This window comes from Mustela erminea, chromosome 11 (genome assembly GCF_009829155.1).
Source record: "Mustela erminea isolate mMusErm1 chromosome 11, mMusErm1.Pri, whole genome shotgun sequence".
In the NCBI taxonomy this organism is placed as follows: domain Eukaryota; kingdom Metazoa; phylum Chordata; class Mammalia; order Carnivora; family Mustelidae; genus Mustela; species Mustela erminea.
In genome coordinates, this window is record NC_045624.1 from 85,402,544 (window position 1) to 85,428,880 (window position 26,337).

Consider the following 26,337-nt stretch of genomic DNA (forward strand, 5'->3'; position numbering starts at 1 on the left):
TTTTATTTTTGCTATTGAACCATATGGGTTCTTTATATACAGTTGACCCTTCAACAACACAGGTTTGAACTGTACAGGTCTGCTTGTATATGGATTTTTTTCCCAATACAATACAGTGTTTTTTCTTCCTTATGATTTTCTTAATAACATTTTCTTTTCTCCAGCTTACTTTCTTATAATAATACAGCACATAATACATATGACATACACCACATGTGTCGATCAACTGTGTGTGTTATCGGTAAGGCTTTTGGTCTACAACAGGCTATTAGTAGTTAAGTTTTGGAGGAGCCAAAAGTTACACATGAATTTTCAAGTACAAGGTAGGTTGGAGCCCCTAAATCCTCTATCATTCAAAGGTCTTAGCCCTTGAATATTTTGTATTTTGGATATTAACCTCTTATCAGATGTATGATTTGCAAATATTTCTCCCATCCAGTGTGCTGTCTTTTCATTTACTGCTGGTTTCCTTTACTGTGTGGAAGCTTTTTAGTTTGATGAGTTCCACTTGTTTATTTAGCTTTTGCTACCTCTTCTTTTGGTATTCCTTTTAGTGAAAGTGCTCGTCCTTTATCCAGACTCCTTTAACATGTTCTTGCGCATTTGTCTACTTGCTCGCTGATTCTTAACACAAAACTACACGAGAGCACTACTGTCTCCCCAGTACTTAAGACAGAGCCTTGCACATTGTAGGAATCCGATATCATTGCTCAATAAATGAAATGAAATCTTGATTGAGTGCCTCCTCGTGCCAATCTCTTAGTTGCTGAGGGTAAAGAAATAATCAAAACAGGTATAATATCTGAACCTAAAAAGCGTATCTTTTAGTAGAAGAGACAGGTTGTTAAAACAAGCACATTATTGAAAATTATAGCTATTTACAATGACAAGTGCTGTGGAAGAAAAGAATAAGGCCTTAGAGCAGGGATTGATTTTAGATTGGGCCACCAGGAGAGGTCTCTCAAATGGGGGACAGTTACGCTAAAATATAAAGAAAGAGAGAGAACGAATCCAACTAACAGTGGGGTAGGGAAGTATTTGGGACAGGGGCATGAATATGGGCGAAACCCTCTCTATGATTTTGTGCATTCACCCCTGATATTTTCCTCTGCTGGGAGGATTATTTCTATCCAAGGGTCATAGATGGTGACAGATGTTTAAAGCTAGAAGTGGTCTGAGAGGCATCTAGCTTGCTCTCTCATCTAACAGAAGAAACTACAAGTACATATTCCGCTAGAGATTTTCAGTCTTTAAACTGAGGCTGAGAAAAGTTAGATGCCCCGTGGGAGGTCAGCAAGCTGACAGAGCCAGCAGGCCTAAGTTTAGAACCTGGTCTTCCATGACTTCCTATTCCGTGGTTTCTCCATCATTCAGACATCTAAATCCAACATATCAATGATACTAACTTCCACTGAGAAATTACCATATGCTGGGCATCATTCTAAGCGCTTCGTATGTATTAAATCATTTAATCATTAATTAAATCATTAATCATTTAATTAAATCATTTAATAGCAAATACAGGAGAGATTTTTTTTTTTTAATTATCCGCCCACTGCAAGGGAAACAACTTAAAAACAAAAAGATTAAGCCATATGCCCAAGGTCACACAGCTAGTGACAGGACTGGCCACCCACACTCTAGAGCACACGCTCTCCATTTCCAAATAGCTGCCTCTTTCTGTGGAGTAGTTTTTCATCTTAGGAATGATGTATCATTTTGCAAAGGTGGTCCCTGCTAAAATTAATATAGCACCTTCTACAATTTGTCCTGAAAACTTTATAGGAACATCATTTGTAAGCTATTTCACTTAGTGTTACTGATTAGAACAGACATTGACAAAATCAAGGTCCACGGGCAGAGCAGTCTTCTATCAAAAATAAGCTGATCCTAAAACAATTTTTAGATGTTTTGCTCCATCTGCTTTTTCACCCACACCAAAGATGGAGCCAACACACACATAGTTCCTTGATAGAGCAAGGCTTTGGAACCTTCCCTTATCTGAAGTTCCCATAGTACATGCCTATGAAACTTGGAACCACTCTCTGCTTCAGTGAATTAACATCAGACTGACCCCTGAGATTATCAAAACATGGATTCAAGAAGTCATTGAGAATTCTCTTCTGCTTTACTATTCTAAGTAATTTAATCCAAAGGCCTGAACCATCTGGTTCTTCTCCTGCAACATGGTACAAGTTTTAACACCTGTCCAGGGTGTTGGGGTTTGTTTTATTTCCCCCAAGTGAGTAGATGAGTCATCAACACTGAAGGTGATTTTATAACTCCTTGCAAGTTCATGTGCTATTATCTTTTACAAACAAACAAAATATTATAGTTATTTAAAATGAAAGGCAGACCTAAGATACTACTTATATTCTTAAGCTAACCAAGATATTTTATATTTTAAGACAACTGCATTCATTACCTAACTATATGATTTAGACTTTCTAAATTCGTCAACATAAGGCTTTTCTCTGTATTGCTTGCCAAACTACACACATCCCCAAACAAAACAAAATAAAAACCCAATCTTGCATTTTCATGGAAAATGATCTTAGGCAACCCTCCTGCTAGCTCTGAATTTGAGAGACAGCGTATGAGTTCTACCATCTGCTAACTAATCAGCCTTTCCCAAAGCATAAATGATACTAAGGAAAATGGTTGTAAAACAGAACCTGACCAGTTTTCATGGATTGATGTAACTGAAACTAAAAAGCAAGCCTACATGGGGGCGTCTGGGTGGCTCAGGGGGTTAAAGTCTCTGCCTTCAGCTCAGGTCATGGTCCCAGGGTCCTGGGATAGAGCCCCACATAGGGCTCTCTGCTCAGCAGGAAGCCTGCTTCCCCCTCTCTCTCTGCCTGCCTCTCTGCCTAGTGATCTCTGTCTGTCAAATAAATAAATAAAATCTTTAAAAAAAAAAAAAATCAAGCCTACAGTGTTAAGGATGTTTTCCAAGTAAGTTCCAGTTGTATCTCATTCCAGATGGCTCTGCTTTTATTCCTTCAAAACATTAGGCAACCTAAATTGTACTAATCTCAACTTCTTTTAATAACCAACACTTTTCAAAATGTTAAATAAAGTTAGATCCACATTACATTTCCATGTTTTTAACATCTTTGCTCTTCAAGTCCCTGAGAGTTATTTGACCAGAGAAGTCACCAAATTAGATGCCATTTTAAACTGTGGTTTAAAAAATCAACTTTGCAAATCTATAGCACTAATAAGCTTAGCAAAGCCAACTGTTCAAGACATGAATCGTAGAATCATTAACTTCCAGTTTTTCACTATTATATAAATTCACTCTTCTACTACCTTTGCATTTTAATGGACATTCTTAACAATTTATTTGATAGGGGAAAAATTTGAGAAGATTCAAAAATAATGCAGTACTTCAGTGTCATACCAAGATTTAGTCATTTGGAAAAGAAAAATGTTATTCATATACTTTAAGGGTAATAAAACTAAACAGATATAAATGGTTCCATTCCTTTTTTGTCTCAGAAGAAAAATATTCATGTACATATTTTATTTCTTTAGAATTCTCCCGGAGGAATAAGCAGAATGGTATAGAGCTTATAATTTTATTTTTTTTAAGATTTTATTTATTTATTTGACAGAAAGAGACATAGTAAGAGAGGGAACACAAGCAGGGGGAATGGGAGAGGGAGAAGCAGGCTTCCTGCTGAGCAAGGAACCAGATGCCGGGCTCACAACCTGAGCCAAAGGCAGATGCTTAACAACTGAGCCACCCAGGAGCCCATAGAGTTTTTAATTTTAAGCAAGAATTAGCAAAATCAGGGTCTGTTCTCAGTTTTGTAGTGGTCTGACTTTGGGTATGTCATTCTTAGATTCTCAGCTCCTGAAAAATGTAAAAGCCGAACACAGAAACTTCTATGTTCTTTTTTAGATCATGCTATGGTTTGAACACTGGCAAAGTCTACAAGCCTGATCCCAAAAGCACTCTATGTACTCTTCTACATGGAAGTGGGGGTGGGAATCAGGGTAGAAGGGATAGGACGCCTGATCATAACCCCATGACATGATACCGGAAATAATATGTAAAATGCAAAAACTGGCAATGATTTTCATTGTTCTAAAACTTCAAGTAATCCAACCTAAACTATTCTCCCTAAATTTAGAGTTTGGTTGGAGAGATGAGAACAGGGAAGTTTTAAAGATCAAGTACCACAAGGTGCCTGGGTGGCTCAACCGGTTAAGCATGTACCTTTGGCTCAGGTCATGATCCCAGGGTCCTGGGATTGAGCCCCCCACCCCACCCTCGTGTCCAGCTGCCTGCTCAGTGGGAAGGCTGTTTCTCCCTCTCTCTCTCTCTGCTGCTCCCCCTGCTTGTGCTCTCTCTCACTCTCTCTCTCAAATAAATAAATAAAATCTTAAAAAAAAAAAAAAGATCAAGAGTCAAGAGGGCTGAAATTGCCTAAAGTAATATTGCTGGTAATTTATGAGGAAGGACATGAAGCCACTTCTTCCGTATTATCAAACCAAAACACTCATACCACAGCTCATAGCTCATGGTAAGTGTTGAAATTTCCGTATACAAGTCTCTTGTATCACTTTATGAAATGGTTTGCAGACTCTGGATGCTGTGGTTCTTTATTAATTGGCATTTTTGGCTTCTCTGAATTAGGAGAGGGAAGAGCATTAAACCAGAATTCCTTTGCAGCAATTCTGTACTGACTTCTTCAATAATTGCTTGCTCCTTATCTGTTGTAACTCACCCAATCCCCACTCAGAGTCCCCTCCTGCCTAGCCACTTACAGTTAGACAAGGCCTAGTGACAAAGTTCTAGCCTAAAACACATCAGTGAAAGTCTGAATGTGGAACCTTGGGGGAAACTGGCTTTTCCACACAAAAATAGGCCAACCTTTTTGCCTCCTACCACTGTGATTTTCCCCCTTCTTAGGCCTAGTGAGTGAAGATATGGCTGGACGTAGGGTAGTCATTTTGCAATCATGAGACAATCAGCAAGAAGATGCTAAGAACTGTGGAGCAAGACAATAGAAAAATTCCATTTTTATTGGCATTGTGGAGGACCAGACCTGGGTTGCCTTCCTCTGGACTTTGTGTGGTAGGAAACAAATAAGACCTTGTTTCTTTAAGCCCCACCATCAGTCATGTTCTCTTATATTGGTAGGTGAAGGCAGTAGTAGCTCATACCTTAGAGAATAACTAAACCTGAACACTGTATTTAAATTAGCTGTTTCGGGGCTGCCTGGGTGGCTCAGTTGGTTAAGCTTCTGCCTTCGCCTCAGGTCATGATCTCAGGTCCTGGGATGGAGTCCCACATGGGTCTCTCTGCTCAGCAGGAAGCCTGCTTCTTTCTCTCTCTCTCTGCCTGCCTTTCTGCCTACTTGTGATCTCTCTCTCTCTGTGTGTCAAATAAATAAAATCTTTAAAAATAAATAAATGAATGAATAAATAAATAAATAAATAAATAGCTGCTTCAGGGACACCTGGGTGGCTCAGTCATTAAGTCATCTCCCTTCGGCTCAGGTCATGATCCCAGGGTCCTGGGATCGAGCCCCGCATTGGGGTCCAGGCTGGGTGGGAAACCTGCTTCTCCCTCTCCCACTTCTCCTGCTTGTGTTCCTGCTCTCTCTCTCTCTCTCTGTCAAATAAATAAATAAAATCTTTAAAGGAAAAATAATTCCTTTGGAGCATACTGAAGAGTTTGCAGTCATCAGTAAGCTCCCAAAACTATAGACTTCAAATTTTTTATGCTTTCCTTAAATCATCCATATGGAGACCCATAAAAAAGATGGGGTGTTCTTGAAAAGATGTGAAACCTAAAGATCTCTCAAAACTTGGTTCCTTTTCTCTTCCGTTTCAACTAGCATGGATATTTTTGTAGCTATTGTAAGTTTACCTTTTACGCCTATTTATCAATAATTGTTTAGAGAATTGACTTTCACAGACAAAAGAAACTGCCTGGGGAAAATATTGATACTTTTATTACAGATCTGTACCTTTTCTTAAACTTGAATTGGGGCAGCATATAATAATTTCTTAAATGTTAAATTCATGCACTTGATACATTTTTTTGGTTGCTTATAAATCGGGGAACATGAATAAGACATAGTCCTTGACATCCAGGAATGATTCCATGTGTGTGGACCACTGAGTGCCCTGGTTAAGAGGCAACAGAAATTGTGTTGGAAAATGGCCTTGTATTTCAAGTAAGTATGCTTTATGTCAACTATTCCTTGTTGACTCAAAACTGATACTGGTAACAATCTGAAAATAAGATTGCATCATCACCTGTGGCAGAAATTAAAGAAAGCATCTGATATCAGTATTGTACATTATATAGGCAAAATCCCTGAGAACAGAAAAGGAAACAAAGGTGGGTGTGGATGGTACACTTGAAAAGAGGGAAAAGAGATCAGGAAAACGGGACTGAGGAAAGGGGTCAGGAATCAAGTTGGAGGAGTTCCCACCTGATGGCATATATTTTCTCGGTAAAGGAGGACAGAAAGTGAAGGTGCGGGGCGAGGAAGAGGGAGATGTGTCGTAAGAATGAAGAAGGGCATTAGTCTGTTCAGACGCCAAAACAAAGTATTGTCCACTGGGTGGCTTAAACAACAGAAATTTATTTTTCATAGTTCCAGAGGCAGGGAAGTCCAAGCTCAAGATTCTGGCTAATTTGGTTCCTGGTTACCTGGAAAGCCAACTGTCTTCCTGGCTTTCAGGTGACTGCCTCCTCGTGGTATGCTCACAAGGCAGAGACCAAGCTTTGGTATCTCTGACTCTTAGACGGGCAAGCCCCCTTTTGGATTAGGACCCCACCCTTATGACCTCATTTAATCTATATCACCTTCATAGCCCTATCTCCAGAGAATCAGGGCTTCAGCAGAGGAATCAGGGAAGAACACAAACATTGAGTCCATAACAAAAGTTTAAATAGTCTCTGTAAGAAATGGAAGAAAGAAACCCATAAGAGGATTGACAGCATGGGGACCCCTAAGCCGGAATCCCATGTAGATTCAGAAAACCACCAATAGCCTTTTACTTCCAGCCATGATGAGGTGACTTGTACCAGACTATGCCTCCCATCACAAACAGCTAGAGAAATGGACCAAATATATGAAACAACTGCTTTTAACTGTTGGACAACAGGTATCACAATATTCTGATCTCTGAAAGAAGGGAAATCAATGAGGTGACCATATTACACCACACGCTTTCTTCCTAGAGGCATTTATTAGCTGCTTGTGAAAGAAAGGTGGTCTCACTAAGCCAAGGAAATAGTTAATGGGGTTCAAGGATGTTGAAATTGCTGGAGTTTATGGGTAAAGTACTAGAAAAGTGGGAGTTACAAAGAAAAAAGGCTTGAGAAATAAGCGTAGAGATCTTCACATCTTTGAGTGCATTCTAAGCTGAGTGTGCTTGCAGGATGCCATGCCACAAGATTGGACCAAAAATGCCTACCAGGGCAAAAACATCTACCAGGGATCTGTAAGCAGAGCAACTATATGAACTACAGTTCATATAGTATTGGGAAATTTACAAGTGGAGACAAATCAGAGTGGAGACACGTCATTGAACTCTTGGAGCATTCAAAAAAGACCTAGGAAGATCACATGGGAGGAGTAAGGATAAACTAGCCTTCAGTAAAAGTTACTCTAGATTTTCTTTAACCAAGTTTAAATATAAGCTGGGAAAATTAAAATTTGAGTAAATTAGCTGACTATCAAAACAAAATTCGACATTCCTTAAAGAAAGACAAAAATATCCAGGCACTCAGGGTGCCTGGGTGGCTCAGTGGGTTAAAGCCTCTGCCTTCAGCTCAGGTCATGATCCCAGGGTCCTGAGATCGAGCCCCGCATCGGGCTCTCTGCTCCATGGGTAGCCTGCTTCTCTTTCTCTCTCTCTGCCTGCCTCTCTGCCTGCCTCTCTGCCTTCTTGTGATCTCTGCCTGTCAAATAAATAAAACTGTTAAAAAAAAATCCAGGCACTCAACAATGTAACTTACAAAATATCCAGCATATAATAAAAAAAAAGTACTGTAACTGTGAAAAGCAGGAAAATCTGACGCATAACCAAGAGAAAAATTTTTTAAAAATGTAAGCACCGAGAGAGATTACAGGGATAATAGGCCTAGAAGAAAAGTCCTTTTGATGAAGTTCTAGAACCTAGGTGAGGTTCGGTGGGCTGAGGTCCGGAGCCGATGACCAAGAAAGAATTCTTGAAACATCTTTGGTGCAAAATGGTGGTTTATTAAAGCACGGGGACAGGACCCGTGGGCAGGAAGAACTGCTGCCCCAGGTTGTGAGGGATGGCAGGTTCTGTACCTTGCGGTTGGGGGAAGGCCAGGGGAAGGGAGGTTTCAACGGAGCTTTAGTATGCTAAAGAGGGCCTATAAGGTGCTGGGATACTGGAGGCCTTGCGGCCTGATCAGTGTTGTCTTTTGGCAAGCCATTCACATTTCTGCTATCAAGCCTCTTTGTTAGTGAGATTTGGGTTTAGAAGAAATTTAACTTTATTTAGGGCTTGAGGAACTGAGTTATTTGCCTCTGGAAACTTGTGCTATTGATAAGGTAACTTCTTTGTTAGTAGATCTCTAGGACATTTGTAAACCAAGGGAGACTGTCTTGCAGGATTGTGATCTCTGCAAGTTAACTATTTGTTTCTCGCTTATGGCAGTCAGGGATGCCTGAGGAATGTCACACGCATTACCAAGGGGAGGGGAGCGGGTGAAGAGGGGGTGCAAGGTGCCAGCTTTTGCTTTGTCCTCAGCCAGCCTCCTGCTCCCTCATCACTTTAAAGCAGCTTTTATTTAAAAAAAAAAAAAATGTTTAAGGATTTCAATGAAAAATAAAGGAGAGAGGTGGAAATTTGAAAAATGAACCAAATTAAACTTCTGGAGATGAATACAGTATTCATAGTGAAAAGGTTCACTGGAAGGGCTTGATAGCAAATTAGACACTGCATTTTTTAGACTAAGGAAACACTATTTAATTCTTTTGGGCAGAGGCAGTCAACAATAACAACGACAAAAAATCCCTACTATAAAACTAGCCAGATGTAACTAATGGCCAATGATTTTCTTGCTATGCACTATGAGCAAATTGTGCTACTAATGACCAGTGATTTTCTTGCTATACACTATGAGCAAATTGTGCTGATTGTGCCTTTTCCCCTGTGCATCTCTTTCTGAGATGCTTCTAAAGTCAAGATAGACTACATGCATTTTTTTCCTCTTAAAGTAGTTGAAGATTAAAGAGATTAATGAAAGCCAGTAAGAATTAGAAAACATTCTAATTCATTTTATTTTCAAAATTCAGCAACGCATTGCTGGCTATCTATTCCACAAATTATTGGTGTCTTTTTTTTTTTTTTCCAGTTTTGGTGAGTAATGCTCTCTTCACAGGTGATTTGGACAAAAGTTAATGGCTTTTAAAGACAGTTTTGTGTGCAGTGTGCTGAACTTGCAGACGTAGCAATAAACGCTATTTAAAATGAAGCACAGGAGCACGTGGGTGGCTCAGTCCATTCAACACCTGCCTTTGGCTTGGGTCATGATCTCAGGGTCCTGGGATAGAGTCCCTCATCACATCGGGCTCCCTGCAGGGCAGGAAGTTTGCTTGTCTTCTCTCTACCCCTCCCCCGCTTGTGCTAGCTCACTCAAATAAATAAATAAAATCTTTAAAATAAAAAAATAAACAAATAAATAAAATGAAGAAGCACAGAAAGAAAAATAAAAGAAGCTAACAAAAAATTAATAGGAATTAAATGACCTGTGGGAAAATATTAATTTGTCTAAGCAAAGTAGACATCTATGCCAAGGTGAAGGTGCAGGGGAGCTCTATTGGCCCAGAGCAGGTTATCAAAACTGGGGTCTATAAAGGACTATCCACTCGGTGGATAACTCTGTGCAGGGTTTTGGAGTCCAAGATAGGTGAGGAGGGGTGTTCCTAAGAAAGAATGGCTGAGAGGAATTTCAGAGCCCAGATGGGAAAAGGAAGGCAAATGAGGAAACATGGCTCACTCTGGGCTATTGAAGCCCCAAGGAAATGAGGTTCAAGAAGAAGACATCTGCCCAGTGCAGACAGTCAGAGAGTAAGCAAGGTGAGGAGGGCATCCATCCACGTGGAAGGATATCTCAGTGTAGAAACTGGGGGCCTAAGAGGGATGAGGAGGGTGTTCCTAATGAGAGGAAGGCAGAGAGGGAGGTTAGACCTGAGTAGGACAAAGAAGGTGAAAGAAGGAAAGAAAACCCTATGCAAGGGGCCAAGTAGGATGTGGAGCGTGCCTCTGTGTGGGCAGAAGACATGGAGTGACAGAGCCTATGCAGTGTAAGGAAGGACAGAGTGTAAGTAAGGACAGAATCTATGTGGCGTAAGGAGGCGATCCCCAAGGAGGGGCAGCTTATGCATGCATTGTCAGAGCCTGCATAGGACAAGGAGGGGATCTACCTAGGAAGTGCTCAGTATAGTGTGTCTTAGCCCAAAGTTAATAAGGAATCCATGCAGTGGGGAAGGCAATGGCCACATGGTGTCAGAGCCTGAGCCCCTAAGAGGGTGGCCTGGCAAGGGATGTCAAAGTCTGAGCACAATGAAGAAAGGAGGGGGTAGTGGCAACAAACTGTGTGACTGGTGACACACAGGGGGATGGTCAAATAAGTAAAGATATAAAGAATAATGAAGGCTAGGATCCTCATTGCTGAAGAAGGACATTGCAAATATGGGATGAGAGAGAACTAGAACGAACCTTATGGTTCAAAAATAAAACTGCAAGTATCTGGGTGCTATTTAGGTTTGTAGCTACTTAGAGTCTCTCATTTTTCCTACCAAGAAGACCTAAGGGGACATGACACTGCAATGGCAACGAACACAGCTAGTGCTCATGGTTTCTATGCACACTTGCCACTGAGAAGGATTTAGGGACTTTTGGAGAAATGACTTATCCACGGTGGGACAAGGAAAGTACGAGGTGAGCCTGGGACAGCAAGCTGTGCTATAAAGTAAGGAAATACTGAAGAAATGATGGACACAGAAGGCAACTTGACTCTGTCCAAATCTAGGACAGTTTGGGCAGCAAAATAATTAGAGTAATGGATTATAACCCACAAATAAAATGGAAAACCGGGAATCCATACTGATGTAAATAAACAAACAAACTGAAATGAATAGGAATACTTATATAATGTTAAAGTAGCAGTAACATGCATATCATTTACAAAGGAGGTGACTGAATTGTAGTGAAGAAGCCTGACTGACAGACACCACTATCATCATGTGATCAAAATGACCATCCCCAATCATAGGCAAATCCAAATCCTGTCACTGATATGCTACAATGGGAAGAGCACAGCGTGATGTCTGTGGTATTTTTTTTTAATATTTTATTTATTTATTCATGAGAGACAGACAGAGAGAGAGGCAGAGGGAGAAGAAGGTTTCCCACTGAGCAGAGACCCTGACACGGGACTCAATCCCAGGACCCCGGGATCATGACCTGAGTGAAGTCAGACGCTTACCCATCTGAGCCACCCATGTGCCCTGTCCATGGTATTTCTAATGAAAATGCATAACCTGAGTATATTCTTGAGGAAACACCAAATAAGCTCAAGTTGAGAGATATTCCACAATAAAACGGACCTAATTTTCCTGTGAAGATCGTGAAAATTAAAAGGCTGAGGGGCTGCTGCAAATGGAAGGAGAATTCAGGAAACATAGTAACCAATTGTTACGTGTGATTCTAGACTGAATTCTTCTGCATTATTGGGACATTATTAGAACAACTGGGGAAACCTGAACTGGGTTTGAGGATTTTGATGGTTGCCTCTAAGGGAATGCTCTTGTTCACAGGAATAAACCAATAGCAGTTAGCGATGATGAGGTCTTATGTCGGCAACTTACTTTCAAAACCGTTGAGGAAATGTTCTCTGTACAGTACTTGCAACTTGTCTAGAAGCTTCAGATTGGTTTTTTTTTTTAAGATTTTATTTATTTATTTGACAGAGAGAGATCACAAGTAGACAGAGAGGCAGGCAGAGAGAGAGAGGGAAGCAGGCTCCCTGCTGAGCAGAGAGCCCGATGCGGGACTCGATCCCAGGACCCTGAGATCATGACCTGAGCCGAAGGCAGCGGCTTAACCCACTGAGCCACCCACCCAGGCGCCCCGAAGCTTCAGATTGTTAAAAATAAAATGTATTGAAAGTTTTACTTCTTTCTTACCAGTTTGGATGCCTTTTATTTCTTTTGTCTGATTGCTGCACCTAGGACTTCCAGTAGTATGTTGAATAAAGATGGTAAGAATGATCATGCTTGTCTTGTTCTTAGAGGAAAAGCTCTCAGTTTTTCATCATTGAGTATGATGTTAGTTGTGGGTTTTTCATAAATAGCCTTTATTCTCTTGACGCATGTTACCTCTAAATCCACTTTGTTGGGTTTTCTTTGTTTGTTTGTTTGTTTGTTTGTTTTATCATGAAGGGATGCTGTACTTTGTCCAGTGCTCTTTCTACATCTATTGGGATGATCATGAGGGTTTTATCCTTTTGTTGATGTGATGTATCATGTTGATTGACTTCCAAATGTTGAACCACTTATGTATCCCCGCAATAAATTCCACTCAGTCATGGAGAATGTTTTTTAATGGACTGTTGGGTTCAGTTTGCTAATATTTTGTTGAGGATTTTTGCATCTATGTTCATCAGAGATATTGGCCTACAGTTTTCTTCTTTTGTTGTGTCTTTGTCCTGTTTTGGTATCAGAGTAATGCTGGCGTCATAGGATGAATTTGGAAGTTTTTCCTTCCCTTCCATTTTCTGGAATAGTTTGAGAAGAAGAGATATTAATGCTTTTTTAAATGTTAGGTAGAATTCATCTCTGAAGCCGTCTGGTGCTGGACTACACTTATTGGGAGTTTTAAATTACTGATTCCATTTCATTGCTCATAATCAGTCTGTTCAAATTTTTTTTTCCTTGAATCAGTTTTGGAAGGTTATATGTGTCTAAGAACTTATCCACTTCTTCTAGGTTGTCCAATTTGTTGACATCTTATTTTTCACGATTATCTCTTATAATCTTTTGTACTTCTGTGGCATTGGTCATTATATCTCATCTTTCGTTTCTGATTTCTGTTTATTTGAGTCCTCTCTCTTTTTTTCTTGACCAGTTTGGTGGAAGGTTTGTTTATCCTTGCAAAGAACCAGCTCCTATTAATTAATTGAATTCAAATAATGAAAAAAAGAAACAACTCCTGGTTTCATTGATCTTTTCTATTGTGGGTGGCTTTTTTTTGGACTCAGTTTCATTTATTTCAGGTCTAATCTTTATTATTTCCTTCCTTCTACATGACATGAGACTGTATATTAAAAAAAAAAAAAGACTTTACCTAAAAACTACCAGAATGAGTAAATAATTTCAGTAAAGTCACAGGATACAAAATTAATACAGAACTCTGTTGCATTTCTATACACTAATGAAATAGCAGAAAGAAAAAAATTAAAAACAATCCCATTTACAATTGCATCAAAAAGAATAAAATTCCTAGGGATAAACCAAGGAGGTGAAAGACCTATATTCCAAAAACTATAAAACACTGATGTGAGAAATTGATGATGACACAAACAAATAGAAAGATATTCCATGCTCATGGACTGGAAGAACTGATATTGTTTTGTTTTTTAAAAAGATTTTATTTATTTATTTGACAGACAAAGATCACAAGTAGGCAGAGAAGCTGGCAGAGAGAGAGAGGGAGGGGAGCAGGTCCCCCGCTGAGCAGAGAGCCTGATGGGGGACTCAATCCCAGGACCCCAAGATCATGACTTGAGCAGAAGGCAGAGGCTTAACCCACTGAGCCACCCAGGCACCCTAGAACTGATATTGTTAAAATGTCCATAGTACCTAAAACAATCTACGGATTTAATGAAATCAGTATCAGAATATGAACAACATTTTTCACAGAACTGGAACAAATAATCCTAAAATTTGAATGGAACCACAAAAGACACCAAGCAGCCAAAGCAAAACTATAGATATCACAATCCTGGATTTCGAGATGTATTATATAGCTATAGCATACAAACAGTATGATACCCACACAAAAATAGACACATAGCTCAAGGGAACAGAATAGAGTCCAGAAATAAACCCATGCTTATATGGTCAATTAATCTATGACAAAGGAAGAAAGAATATACAATAGGGAAAAGACAATCTCTTCAACAAATGATGTTGGGAAAACTGGACAGCAACATGCAAAAGAATGAACCTGAACCACTTTCTTACACCATGCTCAAAAATAAACACAAAATGGATTAAAGACCTAAATATGATACCTGAAACTATAAAACTCCTTGAAGAAAACATAGGCAATAATTTCTTTGACATTGGCCATGGAAGCATTTTTCAAGATATGTCTCCCCAGACAAGCAAAATAAAACAAAATTAAACAATTGGGACTATGCTAAAATAAAAAGCTTTTGCACAGTGAAGGAAACCATCAATAAAATGACAAGGCAACCTACTGAATGGGAGAAGATATTTGCAAATGATATATCTGAAACAGGATTAATATCCAAAGTACACAAAGAACTTATACAACTCAACATCAAAAAGACAAATCATCTGATTTAAGAATGGGCAAAAGATATGAACAGACATTTCTCCAAAGAAGACATACAGAGAACCAACAAACACATGAAAAGATGCTCAGCATCATGGATCATCAGGGAAATGCAAATCAAAACCACAATGAGGTATCACCTCACACCTGCCAGAATGGCTAAAATCAAATGCACAAGTTTTGGATCCCTCATGCACTATTGGTAGGAATGCAAATTGGTATAACCACTGTGGAAAACAGTATGGAATTCCTTAAAAAATTAAAACTAGAATTACCACATGATACAGTAATTCCACTACTGGGTATTTACCCAAAGAAAATGAAAACACTAATTCCAAAGGACATATGTACCCCTATGTTTATTGCGTTATTTGCAATAGCTGAAATATGGAAACAACCCAAGTGTCCATCCTAGATGAATAGTTAAAGAAGTAGTATATGTACAATGGAATATTACTAAGCCATAAAAAAGAACAAGATCTTGTCATTTGCAAAACATGGATAGACTTGGGGGGTATGATGTTAAGTGAAATAAGTTAGAGAAGTACACTCATATGTGAAATGTAAGAAACAAAGCAAATGAACAAACAAAGAAAAAAAAAAGGCAAACAAAAAATCAGACTTTTAAATACAGAAAACAAACTGGTTGTCGGGGACCGCCTCTGGCCGGGAAAGTCCCCGCCATTACAAGATGGCGCTTGGCTCACTGCCAGCAAAATATGCTGCAAGTAAACAACGAACTTTCTGGTGAAGCCCGCCTAAAGGAGGACATAGTCATTGGCTGTTTCAAATTTAATCAGCATAGTAACAAGACTCTCATTGGCTCTCCCCATTGCTTGGCCCCTTATTGGTCACCCTGCTGCATATAAGCTAAGGAAGTTGATTAAATAAAGAGGAAATGAAGCATTAACACCGAACCAGGCTTCTTGTCGTCCTTGCGGGTCGAGGGCAACAACTGGTGGTTGCCAGAGGAGAGGTGGGTGGAAGGATGGGTGAAATGAATCAAGCAGATTAAGAGCACACTTATTGTGACAAGCGCCGAGTAATGCACGGAACTGTTGAATCATTACATTGTACACCTGAAACTAATATAACACTGTATGTTAATTACACATCAATAAAAAGTAAATAACAAAAGAAGGATATGCTGAATAAAGTATAATTGACTATTTAAAGCAAAAATAATACATTATAGAGTTTATAAACACCTGGCGATATAATGAATGGCAATAACAGCAGGAAGCAGAGGAGAAGGAAAATGAAAGCATATTCTTGTTAGGGTATTACCTTATATGTAAAGTGGTAGAAAATTATATGAAGGTGTAATCTGTGATGAATTGAAAACCCCAGCGCAGCCACTGATAAAGGAAACAAAGAAACTTTAGCAATGAACAGTGTGAGAATTCAAAGACAAAAGAACGGCCATATCAGTGTAAGAAAGAGTGTGGTGTGACTTAGAAAAACCACGAAGAATAACATATTAATATGACACAAAAAGAGAAATAATTAGGGCAAGAGTGCTAGGCTTGGTTATACAGAGCTCTGAAGCTTCTCTCACGGAAAGACTGTACAGACAAAACTGAAGGCAAGCGTCAGGCGTAGGAGGGAAATCTCTGATATGTTCCAGGCAAAGGGTTTGATATTACCAATATACAAAGAGCTATTACAAACCAGCAAGCAAATTGTGGGAATTCCAATTTCAAAATGAACAAGATAGAATAGACACTTTATAAAGAGGAAATTATGGGCTAAAATATCCTTATCCTAACTCCACGCGATACATAAAATGCTGGACTAGACATAGATGTATAGAAACCCTGTCCCCAAATAGAACTTGAGCTTAATTTTGCACATTCAGTGGGGTGTATTTAACGCATGGGATTTTATAATGTGAAGCTTTCATTGATCAGAATAAGGTGATATTTTATAACTCTTCTACCATTTCCCAGGCAGTCTCACAAAGAAATTATTTATCTATCAAATTAGGAGAGAATATAACTTATAGTTGGAATTATGGCTGATTTTTTAGAGATCAATTCAGTGAATTGTAAGCTGTAACTACATGATTCTCTCTATAAATTCACAATCTAGGGGAAAAAGATACTACAAGTATTTCATCTAATTGAAAGGTGCACTAAGACCAGCCATTTATATCCCAGAGTGAAGGCATCATGTGAAATTTAAAAGATTAGGGATTAAAAATGAAAAAGTGTGTGCTGCGATAGCTAAAACCTGTTCCACTTTAAATGACAATGTATGCTTGAAGGAGGACTGTTTTCCTTCCCTTCTTATTTCCTGCAGCTTTACTTTCTCCACTTTTGATTGCTAGAGTCATCTTACACCCATCCAAAAGGATGACCTCTAAAAATATGAGTTGAACCCACAGCTAGTTGTAAAAAAACATGTTTCTTTGAAATAGGACTCCCATCATTCATGTCAGGTTTATAAAACCACTCTTTACATAAACATTGTGAAAATGACTAGTTATGATACATGAATTCATACGAACCCGTGAGATCACTCTTTCGGGGAACAGCGAAATGTCACATTCAGGAACCTCGCTTCCAAGAGAGACTTCAGATGCACTGTGTTCAGGAAATAGGAATTCTTCCTTAGCAACAACGTTGCATTTTAACTTGCTTCTCCATTTCAGCAACTGAAGTTCATGTTTTAATATCTGCCATGAAAATAACCGGCAAATTCCATGTCATCATTGTGAAGGTTAAATGAGATATGTGTAAAGCACAGCACTCAACACCATGATAGAACCAAATAAACATTCTGTATTATTGTCATCCCTGCTATGTAAACTGCCTTTGTCCATAGCGGGGTGATATGCTCCAGACCACCAGAGCATTAGAGATCATTCCCATGTATTGTCAGACATCAGTGGCCTAGGCAGCAACTTCGATGATGTGATCCAGCCTCCTCTTTTAGATGAAGAAGCTGAAACCCACAGAGTCAAGGTTCTAGTAATGACTGACGGGATATTTGGGGTATGGAAAGGAGGTGGTTAGCACGGAGATAAAAAAGGAGAGGCAGAGGAAAGCATTTGGGGTCTTGCCTGATTTACTGTTACAAAAAGTCCCCATTCTAACGCTGAATACGTTCCTTAAAACTGCATAATCGAGAAAAAACCGTAAGGATAAATAAATGTTACACACACACACGAGCCTAAGGAAGGGCACACATTGGAGAAGATTAGTGCATAGAAGTGTTCCCTGCGTTCTCTGCGCAGCACACACCAGCCATGCTCACTTCACCCACTTAAGTGAGAGATTGTTAGGCCAAGAAATCACATAGCTAGAAGTAAATGTTTTCTCTAAACACCCAACTAACTGTACAGTATACATCTATATGAAGGATAATACTACATTATGTGTTATTATTTATATTAATATGTATCAACTATTGCATGCAACACATTATGCTCAGGGTATGGGGGTGATTAAGAAAACAATACTGCCTCCAAGATGTTCAGTTCAAGCGGGGTGTGAAAGGGGCAGACTAGTCATGTACGGTTGCATATTTCGCCATTAGACAATCAGTGAGTCTTGGGGGGAGCCAGGATTAAAATGCTAGCTTAGTGCACAGTGTCGAAAATCACTGAACAGGGGCGCCTGGGTGTCTCAGTCAGGAAGCATCTGACTCTTGATTTTGGCTCGGGTCTTGATTTCAGGGTCTTGAGATCAAGCCCCACATCAGGCTCCCTGCTCAGTGGGGGGTCTACTTGAGATTCCTTGCCTCTCTCTCCCTCTGCCCATCCTGCCTCCCCCAGTGTGCTCTCTCTCTCTCTCAAATAAATCTAAACAGAAAGAAAGAAGGAGGGAAGGAAGGAAAGAAAGAGAAAGAAGGGAAGAAGGGAAGAAAGAAGAAAGAAAGAAAGAAGGAAAGAAAGAAAGAAAGAAAGAAAGAAAGAGAAAGGGAGGCAGGAAGGACAGACAAGCGAGCACTGAAGAAGCAGACTAAAACAGTGGTTACCTAAAGTGTAACTGTTGAACTGGCAACACTGTACATGAACTAGTAACATTGAATGTGTACTCCACAAACGCTAGAGGACATCCTAGAAGAACACCATGATACCAGTAGGGACAGATTTGCAGAGAGCAAGAATCGTGCTTTATGCATCTCAGTGTCCTCTGTAGACTTTAGCACTATTTCCAGCATAAATCTTTGTATACCCTCTTGGTACGTGTGTTGTATCATCGGTGTCAGCATCTGAACCCGTTAGCGGTGGGAGGGCATTGATCCTGCCCTCCACTGGGCGACGACTAAACAGGGAGTTTAATTTCTTATTTTTCTCTTTTTTATTTATCCCGACTTTGTCTTTCAGGACTATTGATAAAACATTACCTATGAAGTAATATAACTAAAAAAAAATCCACTTTTCTATGTCTGATCCTAATAGTTACTGTAAGTGTTCTAAAACAACATTAAGTAATAAGGTATTAACAGATTAAGCAAACCAGAAATATTTTTAAGTTTGGAGGAATTTGCTTGGGTCCTCTATTTTAATTGCTTTAATTAAAGTGTCCCAGTTAAGAACGATCCTTTAGTTTAGCAATTTAAAGATTTTTATTTATTTATTTATTTATTTGACAGACAGAGATCACAAGTAGGCAGAGAGGCAGGCAGAGAGAGAGAGAGAAGTGGGCCCCCCGCTGAGCAGAGAGCCCGATGCCGGGCTCCATCCCAGGACCGTGGGACCATGACCTGAGCTGAAGGCAGAGGTTTTAACCCACTGAGCCACCCAGGCACCCCATAAGTTTAGCAATTTAGTAATTTTTAAAATAATTTATATTAAAATTATAATTTATTATATTGAAGGTTGAAAAAGAATAACAATCTAATCTTATCTAGGACAGAAAATATTTATTCAGTTTTTATCATATCAAATGGTTTCTCTTCCATTTTAAATTCTTTTTTTTTTTAAGATTTTATTTATTTTTATTTAACAGACAGAGATCACAAGTAGGCAGAGAGGCAGGCAAAGAGAGAGAGGAAGAAGCAGGTTCCCTGCTGAGCAGAGAGCTGGATGCAGGGCTCGATCCCAGGACCCTGGGACCATGACCTGAGCCAAAGGCAGAGGCTTTAACCCCCTGAGCGACCCAGGTGCCCCTCTCTTCTATTTTAGACATCTATATCTATCTAAACACTTACTTAAACAAAATTCTTCGTTTTTACGAATAACTTTGAATAAAATGTTGAAATGATTTTTTCTCAGTGTTCAGAGTTGAAATGAAATAGCAGAATTTATTACAAAATATTTTTTGTAGGTGAAGGAAATTTTAAATTATTCAGTTAAAAGAATAAAGACCCCATCAAAATTATATAATATTGGGGCACCTGGGTGGCTCAGTCCGTTAAGCACCTGTCTTCAGCTCAGTTCATGGCCTCAGGGTCCTGGGATGGAGCCCCACCATCGAGCCGTGCCTCCGGCTCCCCACAGAGCAGGGAGTCTGCTACTCCTTCTCCCTCTCACTCTGTCTCTCCACCCCCTTCATGCACACACATGCACGGTCTCTCTCAAATAAATAAGTAAAATATTTTTTTAAGTGCCTAATATTCAATATTTTCATACTTCCCACGCATAGCATTATTATCTGAAGCAACATCAATATAACAACCAAATTCAGTTTCTAAAAAAATTAAGTTTCCAAGATACCATACCAGCTCCTCTTCTCTCTTCTTATACTTATGTTGTGCTTTATCCCTCCACTTGGTTAGGATAGCTAATAGCTTGTAACGGCGGCACATCCTCCGTATCCGCACTAGTGTAACTAAAGAAAAGTCATTAGATTATTGTATATATATAAGGATGTTTCCTAAAAACAATGTTTAATATTCTATCATGTTTATAATATAAACTAATATTGTGTCTGGCGGTGTTTGTTTGATTTTAATTATATCTAAAATTAATTACTTTTGGCAGCAGTACATCTTTACTCCTGAAACTTTATTAACCTGTAAACATCACATTTGCCCTTGGAAATTGAGAAATTGCACCCAGGGATGCCTGGGTGGCTCAACAGGTTAAGTGTTTGCCTTTAGCTCAGTTCATGATCCCCGGGTCCTAGGATCGAGTCCCACATCAAGCTCCCTGCTCAGCGGGAAGCCTGCTTCTCCCTCTCTCGTTCATGCTTCTCTCTCTCTCAACTCCCCCTGCTTGTGTTCCCTCTCTCGCTGTATCTCTCTGTCAAATAAATAAATAAAATCTTAAAAAAATAAAAATAAAGATGTAATAGATGTAATAACACATCAGGATATATATAGGATACATAACTTTTCTTTTTCTTTTTCTTTTTTTTTTAAATATTTTATTTATTTATTTGACAGACAGACATCACAAGTAGGCCGAGAGGCAGGCAGAGAGAGAGCAAAGGAAGCAGGGTCCCTTCTGGGCAGAGAGCCCGATGTGGGGCTCGATCCCAGGACCCTGGGATCCTGACCTGAGCCGAAGGCAGAGGCTTTAACCCACTGAGCCACCCAGGTGCCCCATAACTTTTCTTTTTTTAACAAACTGTTCTTTATAAAACCAGAACTCCTAAACTTAATCACAGAAATACAATTATAAGGTAGTATTCTTTTTTTTTTTTTTTTTTTTTAAGATTTTACTTATTTGTTTGGTAGACAGAGATCACAAGTAGGCAGAGAGGCAGGCAGAGAGAGAGAAGAAGGGAAGCAGGCTCTCTGCTGAGCAGAGAGCCCGATGCGGGGCTTGATCCCAGGATCCTGAGATCATGACCTGAGCTGAAGGCAGAGGCTTTAACCCACTGAGACACCCAGGTGCCCCGAGGGCACTGGCTTCTTAACTGAAGCCAGTTGCTTCCTCTCTGAATTAGAGGCCCATCAATCTTACTTTTAAACCCTCAGAGGGCACCTGGGGGGCACTCTTGATTACCACTCTGGTTGTGATCTCAGGGTCATGAGAAGGAGCCCCACCTCAGGGTATGGAGTCTGCTTAAGATTTTCTCTCTCCCTCTCCTACTTCCCCTCCCCCGCCCCATGCTCCCGTGTGCATGCTCTCTCTTGCTCTCTCTCTCTTTCTTCCTCTCTAAAAAAAGAATAAAAAAAAAAAATTTCAGAGGGCTCACTGTGACTGAGGTACCAAGAGTAACTGATCAAGAGGAAATGATTCTCTGATTTGCAACAGCCATAAACCAGTATTTGGTAAGTGGCTAAAATCTGAGCAAAAGGCTGGGGTTCCCTATCCCTGCCTCCAAGATCATGTACATGCCCTCTCTATACTATCAAGGATTTAAGGAAAGGAAAATGCATTTTCTTTGTTTCCTCATGTATCCATTCAATGAAATATCTCTAAGGAATGGAAAATTCTCTGCAAAAAATAGTCAGTTTGGGTACCTATCATATACCAGCTTTCTCTGAGTAAAATGATGATAGTAGATCCCTATTTATATTTGTACATATATCATACAAATCCATACAGAATTTTTATTTCAAACATGCCTGTTTTCTGTTACAAGAAAACCCTTTCAGACAAATGTCATTTAAATGTAAGACATTTAATTAGTGGCTTTTTGTGACATTTCATGACAGTTCTCTAGACGTAATAAAAAATTCTCAGTAAAAACTGCTTAATTTTTTTGTTAAGATTTTTATTTATTTATTTATTTATTTATTTATTTATTTATTTGACACAGAGAGAGAGAGAGAGAGAGAGATCACAAGTAGGCAGAGAGGCAGGCAGAGCAAGAGGGAGAACCAGGTTCCCCGCTGAGCAGAGAGCCCGGTACAGGACTCGATCTCAGGATTCTGAGATCATGACCTGAGCTTAAGGCAGAGGCTTAACCCACTGAGCCACCCAGCCACCCGCAAACTGTGTAATTGTTAAGTGTGTTGATCCTTTGAATAAGCAATACAAAAACTAACCGTTACTATGCAAGGATTTACCTGTAAGTAGTTTTTTTTGACCTTCTGTATAAGAGTGCCAGAGACGAAAGATGTATTTTTGAAGTCTGAAATTGTCATATTCCCTAGCTTTTTCCATCTTTTCAGCCAGTTCGTCTTCACTTATAAGAGGTATTGCTATGTCTCTCCATGTGCTATAGGCAGTAAATACAGAAAAATAGTATTTTGATAATATCAGTGGCAATACCTTCCTAATAAATGGAGAGGGAGAAGGAGTAATAATACCTCCTGTATTGCTTCAAATACCACAGAATAGAAAGAAATTGTTCGATTATTGTTACTGTTCTAGCTACTTCTTGTGTTTCCTTTGAGCTTGTACTTCCCTTTGCTATATTTCTAAAACCCAGTTAAGGTCTGAAATTCGGAAGGTATTTTTCATAACCTGGTTTTTTTCAAAACCCATTTAGAGGCAAAACTAGACCTGACCTAAAGTAATTTTACTTCGGGGCGCCTGGGTGGCTCGGCTGGTTGAACATCCAGCTCTAGATTTCTAGCAAAACTAGACCTGACCTAAAGTAATTTTACTTCGGGGCGCCTGGGTGGCTCGGCTGGTTGAACATCCAGCTAAGATTTCTAGCAAAACTAGACCTGACCTAAAGTAATTTTACTTCGGGGCGCCTGGGTGGCTCGGCTGGTTGAACATCCAGTTCTAGATTTCTAGCAAAACTAGACCTGACCTAAAGAAATTTTACTTCGGGGCGCCTGGGTGGCTTGGCTGGTTGAACATCCAGCTCTAGATTTCAGCTCTAGATTTTCAGGTCAAGTCATGACCTTGGGGTCTTGGGATCAAGCCTCACAACAGGCTCTACACTCAGTAGATTCTCTCTCCTTCTCCCTGCTCCCCTCGCACTCTGTCTCTCTCTCTAAAATAAATAAATAAATCTTAAAAGTAAACAAATAAAAATTAAAAACCTAAAGTAATTTTGCATCAAAAATTCTCTGGACTTGACACATAGCTATTTGTAGTCTTTTTAAAATTTCATTTCATAGACATTTCATTTTATATCCATATATAACATATATAATAGAAATACTAATATGCTGCCCCAGACACCACTGAAGATGTTATATAATACATAGAATGTGTAGAAATTACCTCTGTAAAATTTTTTTAAGAAAAAGAATCTAAATTTCGAAACATATCTCCAAGGGTTTCAGATGAAGGGATTGTAGACTTACACTTCGAAAAAAAGCAATACCTTGAAGAAGTAAAGAACGTATTTTAACTAAGTAAATGCTAAATAAAAATAAAAGAAATACAGAATGCAAAATGGTGGAAACATGATTAAATAGATAAAATCAGAATGGCCAAAAATGAGTTGTTCTTCCTGTAGAGAATATTAAGAATAAAAACACAAAGGAATAGGATGCAAAAATCACATTCTTACCAAAAGTGGGTCTTTACTAAATGTCCAGTATAAAAAGTACATGCTTTTATCATCAATTCCGGAGTCATCTAAAGTAAATAAATAAATTAAATTGCACACATTAGAAATAAATGGAATGCAGAGGCCAACTCCAGAAGAGACAGAGGAAAATGAGAGCAATATTTGCATTGGGCAGTAGGGAGACGAGAACAGATTAGAAGAACTACGTGCCATTTATATATTTTGTAACTTTATTGTATATGTCCATTATCTATTTTTTAAACATTAAAATCACAACTTAAAACTTTCTCACTATATTGTATTTACTTTAAAACATTTTAAGTAGATCTATGGTACTATTATTGTCAGGTGTATTGTTAGGAGTATAGAGTTGTGGGTCTGCTGGTCACCATTAAACTGAAAGATTTTACATTCTCAAGAGTATGAAATGAAATTTTCTTTAAAAAAAAAAAAAAGCTTGCCTCACCAAACAGTAATAGGAAAGCCACATAAATTAAAATTTTGGAATACGCTGAAAGAGATGCAAATGAATTGATCACTTGCAACTATTCACCATAACATATGTTAACATGTGCAAACAGCTAACTGAGGATTCCTGAAATCATCTGTACCTTCTGTACCTTCTTTAATGAGTAAGATAATATCATATTAACACATTTGTTATATGTACATGGTACTGTGAAGTGCTAATGGTGTTATTTTTTCTCAGGTTATCACCACCTTCTTTGTCAAACATGTGGCCACATCTGTTTTGTTCAAATCTATACCAACTTCCCAGAACTCTGAATTCTGATTTTCAAAGACATGTTTTTCTCCTTTGCACACTGCTGTTCATGCTTTGTTGAGTTCACAGATAAAACACACACACGTTAATCATGGAGCTATTTTAAGCGTATAACAAAGGCTCAACAACCCCCTGATATTCTGCCTGATGTTCAATGACATTTGGAAATCGTCAGTTTGATGACAATTATATGCAGATTACTCTTGTGGTGAGGGAGATCATAAATCATTGAAGTCATTTTACTAAAATGACAGAATTGTACTAAATTCTGATTTTCATAAGCGAAAGGAATCCAGACGAACAAAGTAGAAATATTGGGGATATCACAGCAAGGTAGAGCTAAAACCAGGAAAGGAAAGAAATGGCAGAAGTAAAGACATATTTCATCTACAATACGATTTTCTTGCTCTGCCATTAGCCGCTAAATTTCCTAAGATTAAACTTTTTTCACTAGAGGATATAACCTGGAAAGAACTATATAAATATCTACAGTAAATGGCATAGTTCATTTAAAAATGAGCATATTACATGATCAAGTGAATAAAAACAAAAATTATTCAGCCAGGAACTCTTGAACTCGAGTTTTCTAATAATCAACTCTTTAAATCAGCATAAAAGTGTTTTTTCAATTCTATTCTTGAAAGAAGGTAATGTCCTCATGAATCCACACACAGTTTATATTCCGGAAGAGTTTGTCATTCTAATATTCTTTTATCAAGAGTTCCTTTCCCTAACTTCTTTTTTAAAATTTTTTAAAAAGATTTTATTTGAGAGAGAGTGAGAGCACGAGCAGTGGGAGGGTCAGGAGGGAGAAGCCAGCTCCTCGTTGAACAGGGAAGCCCATATGGGGCTCAATCCCAGGACCCTGAGATCAGGACTTGAGCTGAAGGCAGACCCTTAACAAACTGAGCCATCCAGGCGCCCCTCCTTTCCCTAAATTCTTATTTTAATTTCACATATATTGTTCTCCCAACGAAACAAAACAAAAACACTAATAGAATGAAAATAGCCACGGTTTTTCCTCATTGTTGGCATCATCTTGTTTTCTCCAGAGGCAAAACAGCTTTAAGAAAGTGTCACTGGGTGCTCAACAGGGACTCTGCTTCTCCCTCTCCCACTCCTCCCCTGCTGCTGTCCTCTGTCTCTTTCTCAAATAAATAAAATCTTTTTTTTTTTTTTCAATAAAGGAGAGAGTGTGTGTGTCAAGGCACTGACCTGCAGCAAAGGCTCAAGCCCAGGAATGCCCCACCCCCACTTGGGGCCACGCATGCATCAGCACCACTGGGGCTCAGCAGCCCCTCTGGCCAGTCTAATCTAACCCTCAGACACACGCAGGGACACTCAGTCACATGGTTTTGCTTCCACCGTTCAACATCTTCACTCCGCTCCAGCAACGTGCTACTTGAAATATTTGTATTTATTATTATTATTTATTATCATTGTATTATTATTATTTATGTAATATTATTGTTGCAGTATAGTTGACATACAATTTCTATTAGTTCAGGTGTATAACAAAGTGATTTAAAAATTCTCTACATTACTCAGTGCTTACCACAACTAGTGTGGTAAACACCTGTCATCATACAAGATTTTCACAATGATATTGACTAGATTCCTTATGCTGTGCTTTTCATTTCCATG

At 39.0% G+C, this 26,337-nt stretch overlaps 1 protein-coding gene and 1 long non-coding RNA gene across 6 annotated transcripts in view; one reads left to right on the forward strand and one right to left on the reverse strand.

The window, feature by feature from the left end:
- FBXL13 (F-box and leucine rich repeat protein 13) overlaps nt 1–26,337 on the reverse strand; it is a 247,282-nt gene that overhangs the window by 186,989 nt on the left and 33,956 nt on the right. For all 5 annotated transcript variants that reach the window (XM_032306078.1, XM_032306079.1, XM_032306081.1 and 2 more), the window contains exons 4-7: nt 23,910–23,977; nt 22,504–22,655; nt 20,263–20,372; nt 17,102–17,269 (exon numbers count right to left, since the gene is read on the reverse strand). In XM_032306078.1, the coding sequence (XP_032161969.1) occupies nt 17,102–17,269; nt 20,263–20,372; nt 22,504–22,655; nt 23,910–23,977 (498 nt within the window). The remainder of the gene's footprint in view (nt 1–17,101; nt 17,270–20,262; nt 20,373–22,503; nt 22,656–23,909; nt 23,978–26,337) is intronic.
- Nucleotides 1–26,337, forward strand: part of LOC116569670 — a 58,959-nt gene that overhangs the window by 15,196 nt on the left and 17,426 nt on the right. The gene's annotated exons all lie outside the window — the stretch shown is intronic.